General features: G+C 30.4%; 1 protein-coding gene across 1 annotated transcript in view; it reads left to right on the top strand.

Annotated features, from left to right (window-relative positions):
• LOC125071289 (nuclear receptor coactivator 2-like) overlaps positions 1 to 13,191 on the top strand; it is a 121,513-nt gene that overhangs the window by 96,486 nt on the left and 11,836 nt on the right. The window contains exons 7-8 of the mRNA XM_047681467.1: positions 48 to 232; positions 6,854 to 6,960. Of these exons, the coding sequence (XP_047537423.1) occupies positions 48 to 232; positions 6,854 to 6,960 (292 nt within the window). The remainder of the gene's footprint in view (positions 1 to 47; positions 233 to 6,853; positions 6,961 to 13,191) is intronic.

The raw sequence follows: 13,191 nt of genomic DNA on the forward strand, positions 1-13,191 counted from the left end.
AATCTCATAGGTAAGATATATGTAGTAAAGTAATTTGTGTCTCCCAGGTGGTGCTAGTACGAGGTCACTACGTGTCTTATTTGCCGCTCTGTAGTCGCAACGAGCCGGTGTTCCTCGCAGCCTGCACCCCTCTCGCCATGCCGGAGACGCGAGAGTGCGTTGTGCATGGCGCCACCAATGTGTTCACGACCGTCCACGCGATGGACATGAAGATACTTCATATTGATTCCAAGTAAGTTAAATTATATCTCATTAATATCCTTATTTTTATATTATTACCTGCCTTGCGGGTTCGTAAGTCTGCTAGTAGCAAGCCTAAAAGATAGAATATACCGAGTTAATCCAGTAAAAAGTTATCGGTTTCTCTTGTCAAGCAATTTTCTGTTGCATCCCAGAGTTTAAAGGTTGGCAGTATTTACACCGTACCTCGGAAAATATATGAAGCTGTTAGTCTTGTGCTGAAATTCTTGCCTAGTATGTCGGATTGCGTCCCATTCGGACAATGGATGTGATTGGAATAGAGCTGTGTTTACGCGCACACTTTTGCAGTAGGTAGATTCTCCATCTCCTGCGCAGTTGTGGGGGACATCCATCACTCTATATTCCTAGTTTTCCTCATAATAAACGGTTCACAGATAGTATAGTATATATTTTTAAAATATATAAACCTTTAGACATATCTTTTTTATTACTAATATACTATAACAAGTTCATTGGATGTTTAGTTTAAAGAATGACCTCGTTAGGAATCACAGTGCAGATTAATTCCAACAAACAAAAGCCCAAGGGCAATGAGGAACAAAGCGAGACAAGTATGATAATATCCTTTTGAACAAACGGCTTTTCCCTCACTTCCTCGTGAGCACTAGTTCAAGGTTTGAAGCTAACAATAAACAGGTCTTATTACCGATGCGTAACTGTCACATCGAGCTACCGTCCATCAAAGACAAGCAGATGTATGACAACGTCTCTATTGAAACCGTTTCATATTCATGTTCTGCGTCAGCGCCTACAATGGCTCGAAATAATAAGACGAGTTGAAATATGCAATTGTAAACAGTGGTCAGATGAGTCGCGCGTCGGGCGCGGCCGTCGGTCGAACATGTATGTCAATACGCTGAATATTATCGAGGATCGCAATGCAAGATGGTGTTAAGAATTCAATACTTTAAATATGTATGGTATTGTATATGTACATGTCTGTTTTATGGAAATTGATGGCTGGAGTCGATAGTAAACTAAAACGGAGAAAGAAATACTTTTGCTAATAATACTATTAAAATTACTAAGCGACTAATAAATAAAATGTTATATAATATATCATGTTTTTTTAATCTGTATCATTAATATGTAAAATCTCATCGATAAAGTAGTAACAGATCGCATTTATAGTCTATTTCTTATACATTATATGCATGTTTAAAATGTTTTTATCTAATAAATAAAACATTAGCACAGTGACTGAAATCACTAGAATTGCTGACGCAGATTTATGTTCATATCGTAATCCATTCAACATTATTTTATTTGTCTCGTTCAGAGAAAACAGTAAGGATTAAATTCCTAGATACAACTAACGTGTGGAGATTAGAAATTTCATACGGCGTAGGGCTTTGAGTATTATAAAGTTTGTTTTGAGATACCAGTTCGTCACCTGCTCGGAAGAGACTTTGCATACAATGACAGGCTTACACGCTCCTGTGGGTACTTATTGTAGGCTGAATGCACACTTAAAATACATTATCGATATATTTACTCGTGCTGTTTTTTTTTTAGTCTGTGGATGTATTTCAAGTACAGTCGCTCTTGACGTGTGTATTTACAATGGCTAAATATATAATATTACAAGGCGAAGAATATTGTTGATTCAAATTTCATGGTTTGTTACAAATAGTATTTATAATATTGTATATATAATAAAAAAGCATTAATAAAAATACTTATTAAAAAAATATATATACGATAACATAATTATATAACTTTTTTTGCATTTAATCGGAAAGACTCCAGAAACGGATACAACATTATTTTTTTTAATTTAGAATACTATTGTGCACTTTACCTCTTATTTTGCTTTTATAATTTATGTCTTAAGCAAATCACGTTGAATTCGCACGCACTGCGCACACGCATATGTCATAACGTCCATGATATTCTATTGCATCTGTCATAAACATCATTGTCCTGTCCTGTAGGTCAGAATGAATGGAAGTGGTATGGCCACGAGTCATTTGTTAAGCAAATATGCATAAATGATATTTCAAAATGCTTACCTTCAAAAAGAGAAAATAATATTCCAATATAAATGACAATATAAATTTTTAGTCATTATAATGTAAGTGGATTTAATTTTAAAATTAACGAATTGTTTTTAATTGATCTCAGTGTTCAGTAACCTCAAAGGAACTATAATTGAACCTACAACTTTCTCATAGATAGCAAGCGACTAATATACATGTGGCTGCAAACAGAGATCCTTAATGCTAGCAAGAGCCAATCTTAGGAGATACCTCGTACTCATAACATATTGAACCTTTTATTCTCAACAGTAATACTTAGTACTGTTGTTTGCCACTTTGATGGGTGAGTGAGCCAGCTAGCACTACAGGGACATGACATCTTTCAAAACGTTCCCGAGGTTTTTGACGTAATGGTGGACAATGGATTAATATTTCTAGCACTGCCAGTGCTAAAAAATATTACGTAACCAGAAAAAAAAAATTGACATTTCCAGTAAATTTTGTGTTTCAACCAGATACTCATTTGTTAAGGATTACCAACAAAAACAGTAATAATTATAAATTAACAGTATATAGATTAATTATTATATTATTAGGTATTATTATACATAGGATTAGGTATAATAGTAACAATAAAAAGAGTTATGCAGTCTGACTAATCTAGAGTTAAGAGAGAGATTTTCTAAGTTAGATTTGGTATGAAAATAAGGGGATTATTATTATGTATTTATATATTCATGTTAATGTTAAGGTATATTTATTAAAACCTTATTGGAAGGTTAATTATTATTTTTTTGAAAGTAGACTAAAGAAAATAAATATAATAAATTCGTATTTCAAAAATGTTATTATAATTTTGTCATTTCTAATATGAGGTACGTTCTATGTACTCTCTCATCATAAACATCATTGTCCTGTCTTGTACACATTATACGATTCTCAATGAGAATGGGCGCCGATGTAACATTTTCTAACCAGCTTCATTTTACAGCTCATGAATGGTAATCACAAATGTAATAGGAATATTATTACTTATATGTTTGTTGTTTCGTTGCAATATTGTTATAGATCTATTTCTCACGAAGATGCGCCCCTCCCCGTTTAATTATCAGGGTGTTATAAAAAAAAATTGTATCTATTTTTACTCTTATGTAGTTGTGTCACGCACACAATGACATCTTGTAAGCACGATCGTCACTCAACTAGTAACGCTGAGAATAAAACGAGGGTATGATGCACCTTTGATCCAAGAATTTTAAAAATATATTACTTTGGAATATATCATTAATAAAATTACCTTATTATTGGTGTCATTCTGATCGTATTTGGTTGTAGTGGCGATGTTCGAGACAACTGTATTATCGATGGGACCGTCATGAAAGGAAAACGAGAAAACCCAGCATTTTTTATCGGTCCGATCCGGGGTTAGAAACTCGGATCTACCTTATCTATTAAGCTAGCAAACAAGCCTGTAATTTGCCATAACTTACCTTTTAACATTATATGTAATAATAAGTAACTACATTGTAAAGACATATTAAAATTTGACACATGTGTATCCACCATCCCATCGAAGTAGGCAGGTGTAATAAGCCCCTGACTGCCTCTTTTAGTAAGAAGGCGATTGTGACTATTACAGACTTTACTATGTTCACATTGTACTTAAGTCATATAAATACTAATTACTTCCCATACCCTTTGCTCTATCTTCTCTCTAATGTAAAAGTTTAGTTCCGAAAGGAGTAAGGAACAAAACAGCTTGACTATGTACTCTCTAACTCTGCTCTTGACATCAGACAGTACCCATATCTCGCCATACTTAAAAAAATAAATTAACCTCTTTTGGTATTTTTTCTTTTATGACGTATTTTATGTTGAATCAAATCTAAATTGTAATAAATATTTCTTAAGATAATCTGGCAACCCTTTGATATAAATGATACAGTAATATATGCATATGATATTAGTACCATCGCATGCCCTTATGAATTGTGAAATGAATTCAAATGTAACCGCTCATGCCCTTTATCAGACTACTCGCCAGTTGACGAGAATAAATTTGTTCGAATTAACTGAATTTCATTGAATTAATATGTTTCTGATATACTAGTAAAAGGAAAGTTATAATATTACTTTTACATATATAGTACATAATAATTTGTTTTTATGTCTTTTAATTATTAATTGTAATAAAATACACTTAAAAAATCAACAAATTCCTATGCTGAGCTAAATCTATCTGTCTCCTTTGGAGGAGAAGTCTTGGAATTTACTCGACGTGGCAGAATTTAATTCCAATTTCAAATATTTTACAGACAATATTTGTTACATAATGTATAATTACAACATAAAATAAATATCATAACGTTTGTTTATTATAAGAAGGATATACATTTTGCGAGTTAAATGTTCTTAAATTTCAAGTAGAAGTTATTTAAAATAGCAAATAGATATTTAAAAATCATTTATTTATTCAACTTAAATGCCAATTGTTTCAAGAGGATTCAGTAATAATTACCTAATACTTCCTACTGTGTGATGCCAATAAGTCTTAGTTATTTTCACAAAAATGAACTCTATTTCAGGTCAATAAGGTTTATAGCGAAGTGTATATTATCAATCATACGTGTCTTGTTTACTTTCATCTCGATATTGCGTCTCTTTTATTTATAATAAGTAATATATTAGGTCATTGAAGATAAAATAATTTTATTTGTTTTTTTTTTATTATAAGAAGCTACATTATTCAAAACTTCTGTATAAAAATATTGTTTCCGTTTCTTACACTTATTAAAATGATGTGTCGCGACAATTGTCTGATGATTTTATAAGATTTATTTCCGAGAAATTTAACTCTATATGCAGTCTATCACTCATATGTAGAAATATATATTTTAGCCCTTTTCAGTTATACTGGTCTAAACGATGTGACCTCTTCCCGACCCATCTAGATCACATTAGCAATTCAAATTATATAGAACACAAGTTTACTCTTCATTCTCTCACTAATAACCCGATTGGGTTAAACAGACATGAGCAAAGAGTTCCAAACTTTAAATAAAATAAGTATTTGCTGGACTGACCTGAGACTCGAACTAAAATCTCTCGGTCTCGGGTAAAAAGACTGCAGCCTTTTAACGGCCGGCAAGGTAGTCAATAAATATACAACAGAGTATATACATCAGTATATCATATTATTTCTAGAATCTACAAAATATAGAACACTGTTCTTTAAGAATAAAGCAATCAGTTTTTTAATTCGATTACGTTTTGTTTTACAAATGATTAACGAAACTAAGCGGAGCATAAAAAAGACAAACTACAGTTATCCAAAATAAAGACAATCTGTACGATAATACAAATTTCAAGTTCATTATTCCAGCATATGAGTCCGAAGAGTTGATTAAAAATAATGATAAATGTAATTAAAGTGAACTTGACACGGCAAAACAAATATCTAGCCGGGTCATCACATCGATCAATCATTGAGACCTTGTTAATAAACTGTCTTGTTCCGACTTGATGTGAGTTTCAAATAATTTTCAAATAATGTTTTAATTATACATTTCGCTTACACTTTTATTCATCGTATATTATAATGAGAAAAAATATATAATTTCATCTGCGGGTGAAATCTCTACTCAAAATAAATTTTGTTTTTTCAATTCTCATTGCGAAATTACTGAGATTTTTATTGAACGTATTGTGACATTTAATACGGACGTATTTGTGTGCGTTTGATGTATGAATGTGCGTATGAACGATTAATTTCAATTATTGTCGTGGAAAGTTATGTAGGCTATTTATGATTAATGTATACTTTTTAATGATTACGTAACTAATAAGTTTTTTTATACCAATCGATGATCAGCTGTATTTGGTAGATTTATTACAATTCAATGTGGACAGATCTTAAATAATAATAAATCATTTATTTTAGACTCATTTTGTTAGTAACATATTACTTATCCTAGTTTTAGTACAATAAAAAAATATTAAAAATCACTGCTGAAAAAATATATTAGATGCACAAAAATGCCGTGAACATTCCCGACGCACTACATAATCGCGTCAGCCCCACAGAACCCTGAACACATTGAATTAAAGCATTGGACCTTGTGCATATGGAATGGTCCGTATTTATATGGACAATGTCATATGGCTGCAGACCCTGAGGGCTTCCCTAAACGATACCAAATTTTAAATATCGAGTTGGATCATTAAAAAGTTATTGGTGGTTTAGAGTTAGACAGGATAGACTATCGTCACTCGTAAAACACTTAAATCCATATTGCACCTAAACTCTCGGTTGTAGCTTATCACCGTCCCATCGGGATCGGCCATTTAATTACCAAAATTATTTGTAAATAGTATCATTGACTGACGAAGCTACAATGTACGTGATTTTGTTCAGAATTATTATTTTTATGACAAAAGATAAATACAATCTATCTAATATTCTACATGCAAAAGTAGTAATGCAGCTCTGTCTGTCTGTAATTTGATAAAATTTGCTACGAAACTGGCTTCAACTCAGTTGAGGATAAATATAAGATGAAACACTATTTTATTGACAATATTGTTCATTTTTCTATCTATTTTTTTATTTCTAGTAGCGAGTGGCATCTCGGGTGGGAGCGAAGTTCGCTGCACGGTGTCAGCTGGTATCATCTCCTGCATCCAGATTGTATTAAGGAAGCTCAAAACAAACATCGATTAAGTAAGTATATTTTTTATCACAGATTTCAAAAATCATTCCAGAGTATATTCTAAAATTATAATATAATTCGTATAACATTCTTAGTCGTTTACAATACCAATATTTTTATTAAATAAAAAAATAAAACAAAAGATTTCTAGATTTAATTTAAAATTAAAAGATAAAAAGGTGTTTTATATCATATATTTTTTTTTTACTTCAATTTATAATACTATAATTTAATATTAAAAATATAAATATTGGATAACACAAAAATATATTGCGACAAAAATGCGTAATAATATGAGCATCAAAACAGCTTTCTTATTTAAATAACCTCAGGTTAATGTTCAATTCAAGCGCGTCAAGTGCTTAGTTCTCGAGATTTCGCAAAAAAAAAACATACACTATTACCTCATTACCATCAAATGAGGTTAGTTTCATTTTGACCTTCATATAAGGAAAAATCGATACTAAAATCACAGTCAATTTAAACAATAACTTCAACCTGCTTCATTATACGCAATTTTGTATGCCATTATTGCAGTCTAAGTACTATTTAATATAATTTTATATACAAAGAACAAGAAGCAGTACATTGCATTTAATTGTAAAGATATTCATACGTCCCGGATATTTGAAAAATATAAATATATAAAATTAATAAGTACCATTAAAAATTAGTTCGTATTAAAATTAAATATGTTTTCATATTGAAAATTTTATTATAATATTATGAAAATAAATATTATGTCTTCGTTAAAAAAATAAATAAAGTCTCACATGTTTATCGTTTATTTTACATCTCCTGCTAATACTTCTTAAACAGTGGTTTCTAGACTAATTCTCTATTTCCGTGACCAGATACAATTAGGCTTTATTTTTACCATGAAAATCATGATAACAACAGCCATTAAAGAGTAGGCGCGGCGTAAATAAAAAAAAAAACATTGTACAAAAAGGAACTAGGGTTCTAAATATTAAACAAAGTTTTTTTTTTAAAAGCTGGTAACTTTTACTTGTGACCTCGACCTATAATAAATGATCTTAAAAAAAGAATGGTGAACGCAAGATGTCAATCGCTTATTGAATACGTAGAAACATTAAATCAAGTCGAATAAAACGGTTTGTTTGAAGGTTACCGAAATACGGATCTAGTGGTAGGCTCATTCAACTAAAATAGATTCGAAAGCATGACATTTCATTTTTTTATTTCATGTATTTATTTATTTTTCTTAAAAAAAAAAACTTTATATTTAACCTTTTTAGAGTATAATGATTTATGTTTTAAATATAGAAAACTAATATTTGAAAAAGAATATTATAAAAAGATTGATTTTAAATTTTTAAATAGTCAGCATAATTATGTAAATTGTTTCGTAGGCAAACAAAAACAAACTGAATTATTTACAATCTTACTTATTAAAGCCACATCTTATACGAACCACAGATAATAATAAAATATGTAATAATAATTAATTAACCTTTAGACATGATATAATAGAAAATATGCAAATTTACTTGTAATATATATTTGTAAAAATTATAAATTATAATATATTTCAGCAGATTCAATATCCTAAGTCATAAAATCCACCTTCCCACGTTATTTTGTACCATTTTAACATTTCTAAATGTGGCTAGTAAAATGCTAAACGCTTTGTAATGTTCCGGCCGTTAGCGGAATCTATTCGATCGCATTACAAATAACTGTTTAATAAAATATTATATGAATTGTTGACGGATTTGTTCTGCAATACTTCGAAACTATAATTCGTTATAAAAATTTATTATTTACTCCATTCTTTTATATCGAAGACAGAGATGTAAGAGGATATAAAGTTTTATAGTTCTCATTTCGAATTCCATTTTTTTGTGATTATTATCTTGTCTCGAGCAGGCTGTGCGGGACAAGAGTATTATTTTTTTTTATAAATAAAACACATATCGGATTATTCGCATAGACTACGATTAAAGATGTATTTTTTGTTGATTATTAAAAGTAAGGTCGTTGCTTGTGATTATGTCCCATAGGTTCAAAAAAATCTACAGTGTTAAATGATCTACAAATATTAAAATTTTAATAAAGCTATTCATATAAATTATATCTAATGTTGCTTGCATTCATAGACACCCTTGTATAAGATAATCTCATTAAAGTGGTTATAAACCATGGATTAGCATATATGATATTAATTTTAACAATTTTTTTAATTCGAAAATTTAATTAAAAAATTGTGACTATTACTACTACTTACTTTTAGTTTAACTCTCTGATTTAGGTTCGTAATTAAGATATTTTAATCGCATTCCGTGGGATCTATTCTTAAAATATGTTAGTTTTATTTTTGTATGAAATAAATACATACATTTAGAATAATAATTCATATTTGTTGACTGGGTACATCAGCGCATGCGCAATTCATGAGTTCTAGACACCTGTCAATCTGCGCCTTAGGCAAAATATAAACCCTAATAGATTTATGTTAGTATTTATCCAATATTTCTGATTAATAACATTGCCTCACTTACCTAAATGACCTATGATTATATCAAATTGAATAATTTATAGTTATTGCTTTATTAAATGACATTTTATTTTAATGAAAAATGATGCCGGCTTATTTAAATCGAAACTTTCAAATTCATTTAATTATTAAAGGTTATATCTGATTAATAATCCAAAACCATTAAGATATAAACAAATCTGCAGGTTTATAGAAGATCCATGTATACTCAAAATGAACTGATATTAAACACACCTTACCTAAATTATTGTCGATTGATCTCACGAGTATGACATGGTTTTGACACATGTCACTACACACAGATAACCTAAAAAATAGAAACTACAAATCTAACCCTTCACGATCGAGAGAAAGTTGACACATTAGCACGCGTGACTTTCGTGTACGTTTGCCTCTACGTGAGCGATTAAATCAAATAAAACCCAACAATTTCAAAGTAACCCTGACAATTTTGCACTCTATTGTTTAAGAAAATAACGACACATGAAATTCAAATGATCGTGACTTTAAAATTGGAACACTTTCGAACATGACGAGGGTGTGAAGACGTTTCCGTGGCACAAAGTTTAAAGAGAAAACGAATCTTATATAATCAAATGACAACAAAAATTGCAAACAATCGCTACTAAACCACGAGCAAGAATATAATTAAGCTGCCAATAGCAACTGTCAAATAATTTGATCAGAATACATAAATAATATATTATTTCGGGTGAAAAATATAAACGGTACTTAAACTATAAATATTCATTACAACGATTTATTTCTGATTTATTTGCCCAACGCTATTCGTACGCGTAGGTAGATCTTAGAAAATGCTAGTCGCAAATCAAACCCACTTAGGAATACACACATAGATAATACAACTTGAAGATAAGCACACTAGTTACCCGAGCCGACCACAATCATAGCAGTCGTCAATCTCTTCTCGACTTTAAAACCAACATTCGAGATTGCACAAATAACCGTCTGGCATTAACCCTTATTACTCTATACAAGCTAGATACCTCTGTCAAGTTCATCACTCACCTTTAAATCTTAATCATAGAGTTCAATCTCTCTTGATTTTATCAAAAGTAATAGTAAATTAAATTTGTTGATATACAAAATATGTCCATTCGAGCATGCTTCCATCGTATGCTAGTTCGAGTCATCATTCGAATAATTCGATAATCGCGTCGACAAGGACCGTGTGCAGTGACCTTAACTTGAACTTTGATTCGGTTTGTTTTCAATTCTTACTTTTCATTGTACTTTATTGTAGTTTCGTTATCATTAATTCGTAAAAAATTGAATTGAATATAAAGAACAATATTCCGTTTTTATAGATTAAAAAAAAAACTTATTTTTTAATTGACAAATTATCATTAATCGAATAAAATATGGGCTTAATGATTTTGTACATGTGAAATACATACATGTTAATTTATATGAATTAAAATGTCTATTCCGGTATAAATATATCGATGTGAAAAAAATGCAATACTTTTTAAATTGAAGTAAAGTTAAAAAAATAAACACCATTAAAGTGCATCCGTTATGTTTCCATTTACAAAAGGATTACCTATCTCATTAAAACCAATACATAGTCTATATTTCATTCCATTAATGGGTATTTGAGAGTGGAAGCTGAAGTCTCAACTTAACAACGAAAAATTAAGTCTTCCCACAGACTATAATTACAAATATTTAAGCATTTATTCATACAGATATTAATAGGATTTTTAAATAAACAACGGATGCAATATTTCAAACTCATTACTGCATATATTAATTAATTCATATTCACATTTAAAGACGACAAACTGGCGATGGTAAGCTTTGTACCCAAACTGTTTTACACAAATGTCTCGCATTGACGTGAAATCATCAGAGCGCTTTCATTGGTTAATATACTGCTATAAAACGTGCCACATTTGCCCAGCTTCGAAATGGACCAATCAAACTCCTTTATAATTATATGATAATTTTGCATGTATTCTTAAAACGCCTTAATACTTGTATGGAAGCCCTAACGTAGGGAAACAATACAGCCGTCACCTTTCCAATACCGTACTTAGTGCTACGGATAGATTATCTCGAACGATATTTGCTTTTAATGCCATTCTTTGACTATTAACTGTCACACCGGATTTATTGAGCATTGCAATCAGATATTGGCATGTTTCGTGGGAATTCCAGTAATTATTAGCATAAGATAACATTGAAACTATGGCAGGTATAAATCCGTTCTCGCCTACGATTATTTTATTTATTTTACGCTTTTTGTAGATGATTCTATTTTATATTATATTGTTTTTGATTGTTTTCTCTACACGCAATATACTCTGTATGCGACCTTAAGTTACATTTAAATTCAGTATAATTATTTGACTCTACTTATGTATGTAAAGGAAAATAATGTAGATTTAATTCATAATTACAGAAGATGACGTGAATCTTAACCGATGATTCTGAGTTCAAATTCAAACATACTGAATTCATGTGCTTCATGTATATTTATAATTTATCTCCTGCTCGACGGTGAAGGAAAACGTCATAAGGATGATGATGCTTATGAGAGGATTCTCATTAGCATCACCACATATGGATATATGTCTACCACCAACCCGCTTTGTGCAGAGTGTAAACTATCCTATATATCCTCAAAAAGGCTCCTACTTAATTTACCACAATGCTATAAATAAGTACTCAATCTAGAGGTATAGGTTTTTTTTCGATTATATTTTTTCTATATCTACTTATGTTGTTTAAATTTTATATTAAGTTATATTTCTAGCATTGATACAGAGCACCTTATATTGGGTCTCTAAATAATGTCACATGTGCAGAGGCTTTAAGTTTAATAAGGTCAAATTTACACTGTATAATTAAATATTGACTAAACGAAAGAGCAAAATTTAAATAAAACAAGTTCGTACCGAAAATTTTGTTCACAGGTTAATAGGTATTTATGTTAAGAATAACGAATGGGGTACCTTTAAAGCTAGGAAACTTCTATTAATTGCAAACTTCAATGCACGGGTACTGAATTTGTCGACATTTCTGTAATTCTCGTTCATTTAATTATTTTAAGCGCAGCTCGGACTAATATTCACGTAGACCACACGCAGCGAATAAATCACTTATATTTATGACTATAATTTTTAATTAATTTAGCAATCCAATAATATATTGAATTAAGTACAATTAATAGGTAATTGAAGGTCCAATGCGAACCCACACGGATGTCCTGTAAAGCTAATAGAATGCATATTTAATTGCGACCTCAGGTTATACGATCGGCAACACGACCTAAGTCACAATTATAAAATAGATCTTATCACTAAAGACATAAGTGTTAGAGGCGGGAACGTTGGGGTCACCGTATTATCCATATTTATTACAGCCCCGTTTCATGCGACGGTCGCGAAACCTCGAACATGAACCGAGCTTGAAAGCTCGTTAAACGCTTATTTGCTTTACTAATTTATGTATATCGAGTTTTAAATGACTATTTTAATAATTTCTCACGATTTGATATGAGTTAACACAATTGGTTATTTATAAAAATATATAAATATAAACTAACTTTTAAATATATCACATATAATATTTGTTTTTATTACACTTTCCTGTAAATATTTGAGGTCTACGATATATCGTTATGTAGAGTGATATATGAGTATTAAGAGTTTTGTTTTGTTTTTTTTAACAAAATTATATTACAGTGTATGTCTGTTTT

This window comes from Vanessa atalanta, chromosome 19 (genome assembly GCF_905147765.1).
Source record: "Vanessa atalanta chromosome 19, ilVanAtal1.2, whole genome shotgun sequence".
In the NCBI taxonomy this organism is placed as follows: domain Eukaryota; kingdom Metazoa; phylum Arthropoda; class Insecta; order Lepidoptera; family Nymphalidae; genus Vanessa; species Vanessa atalanta.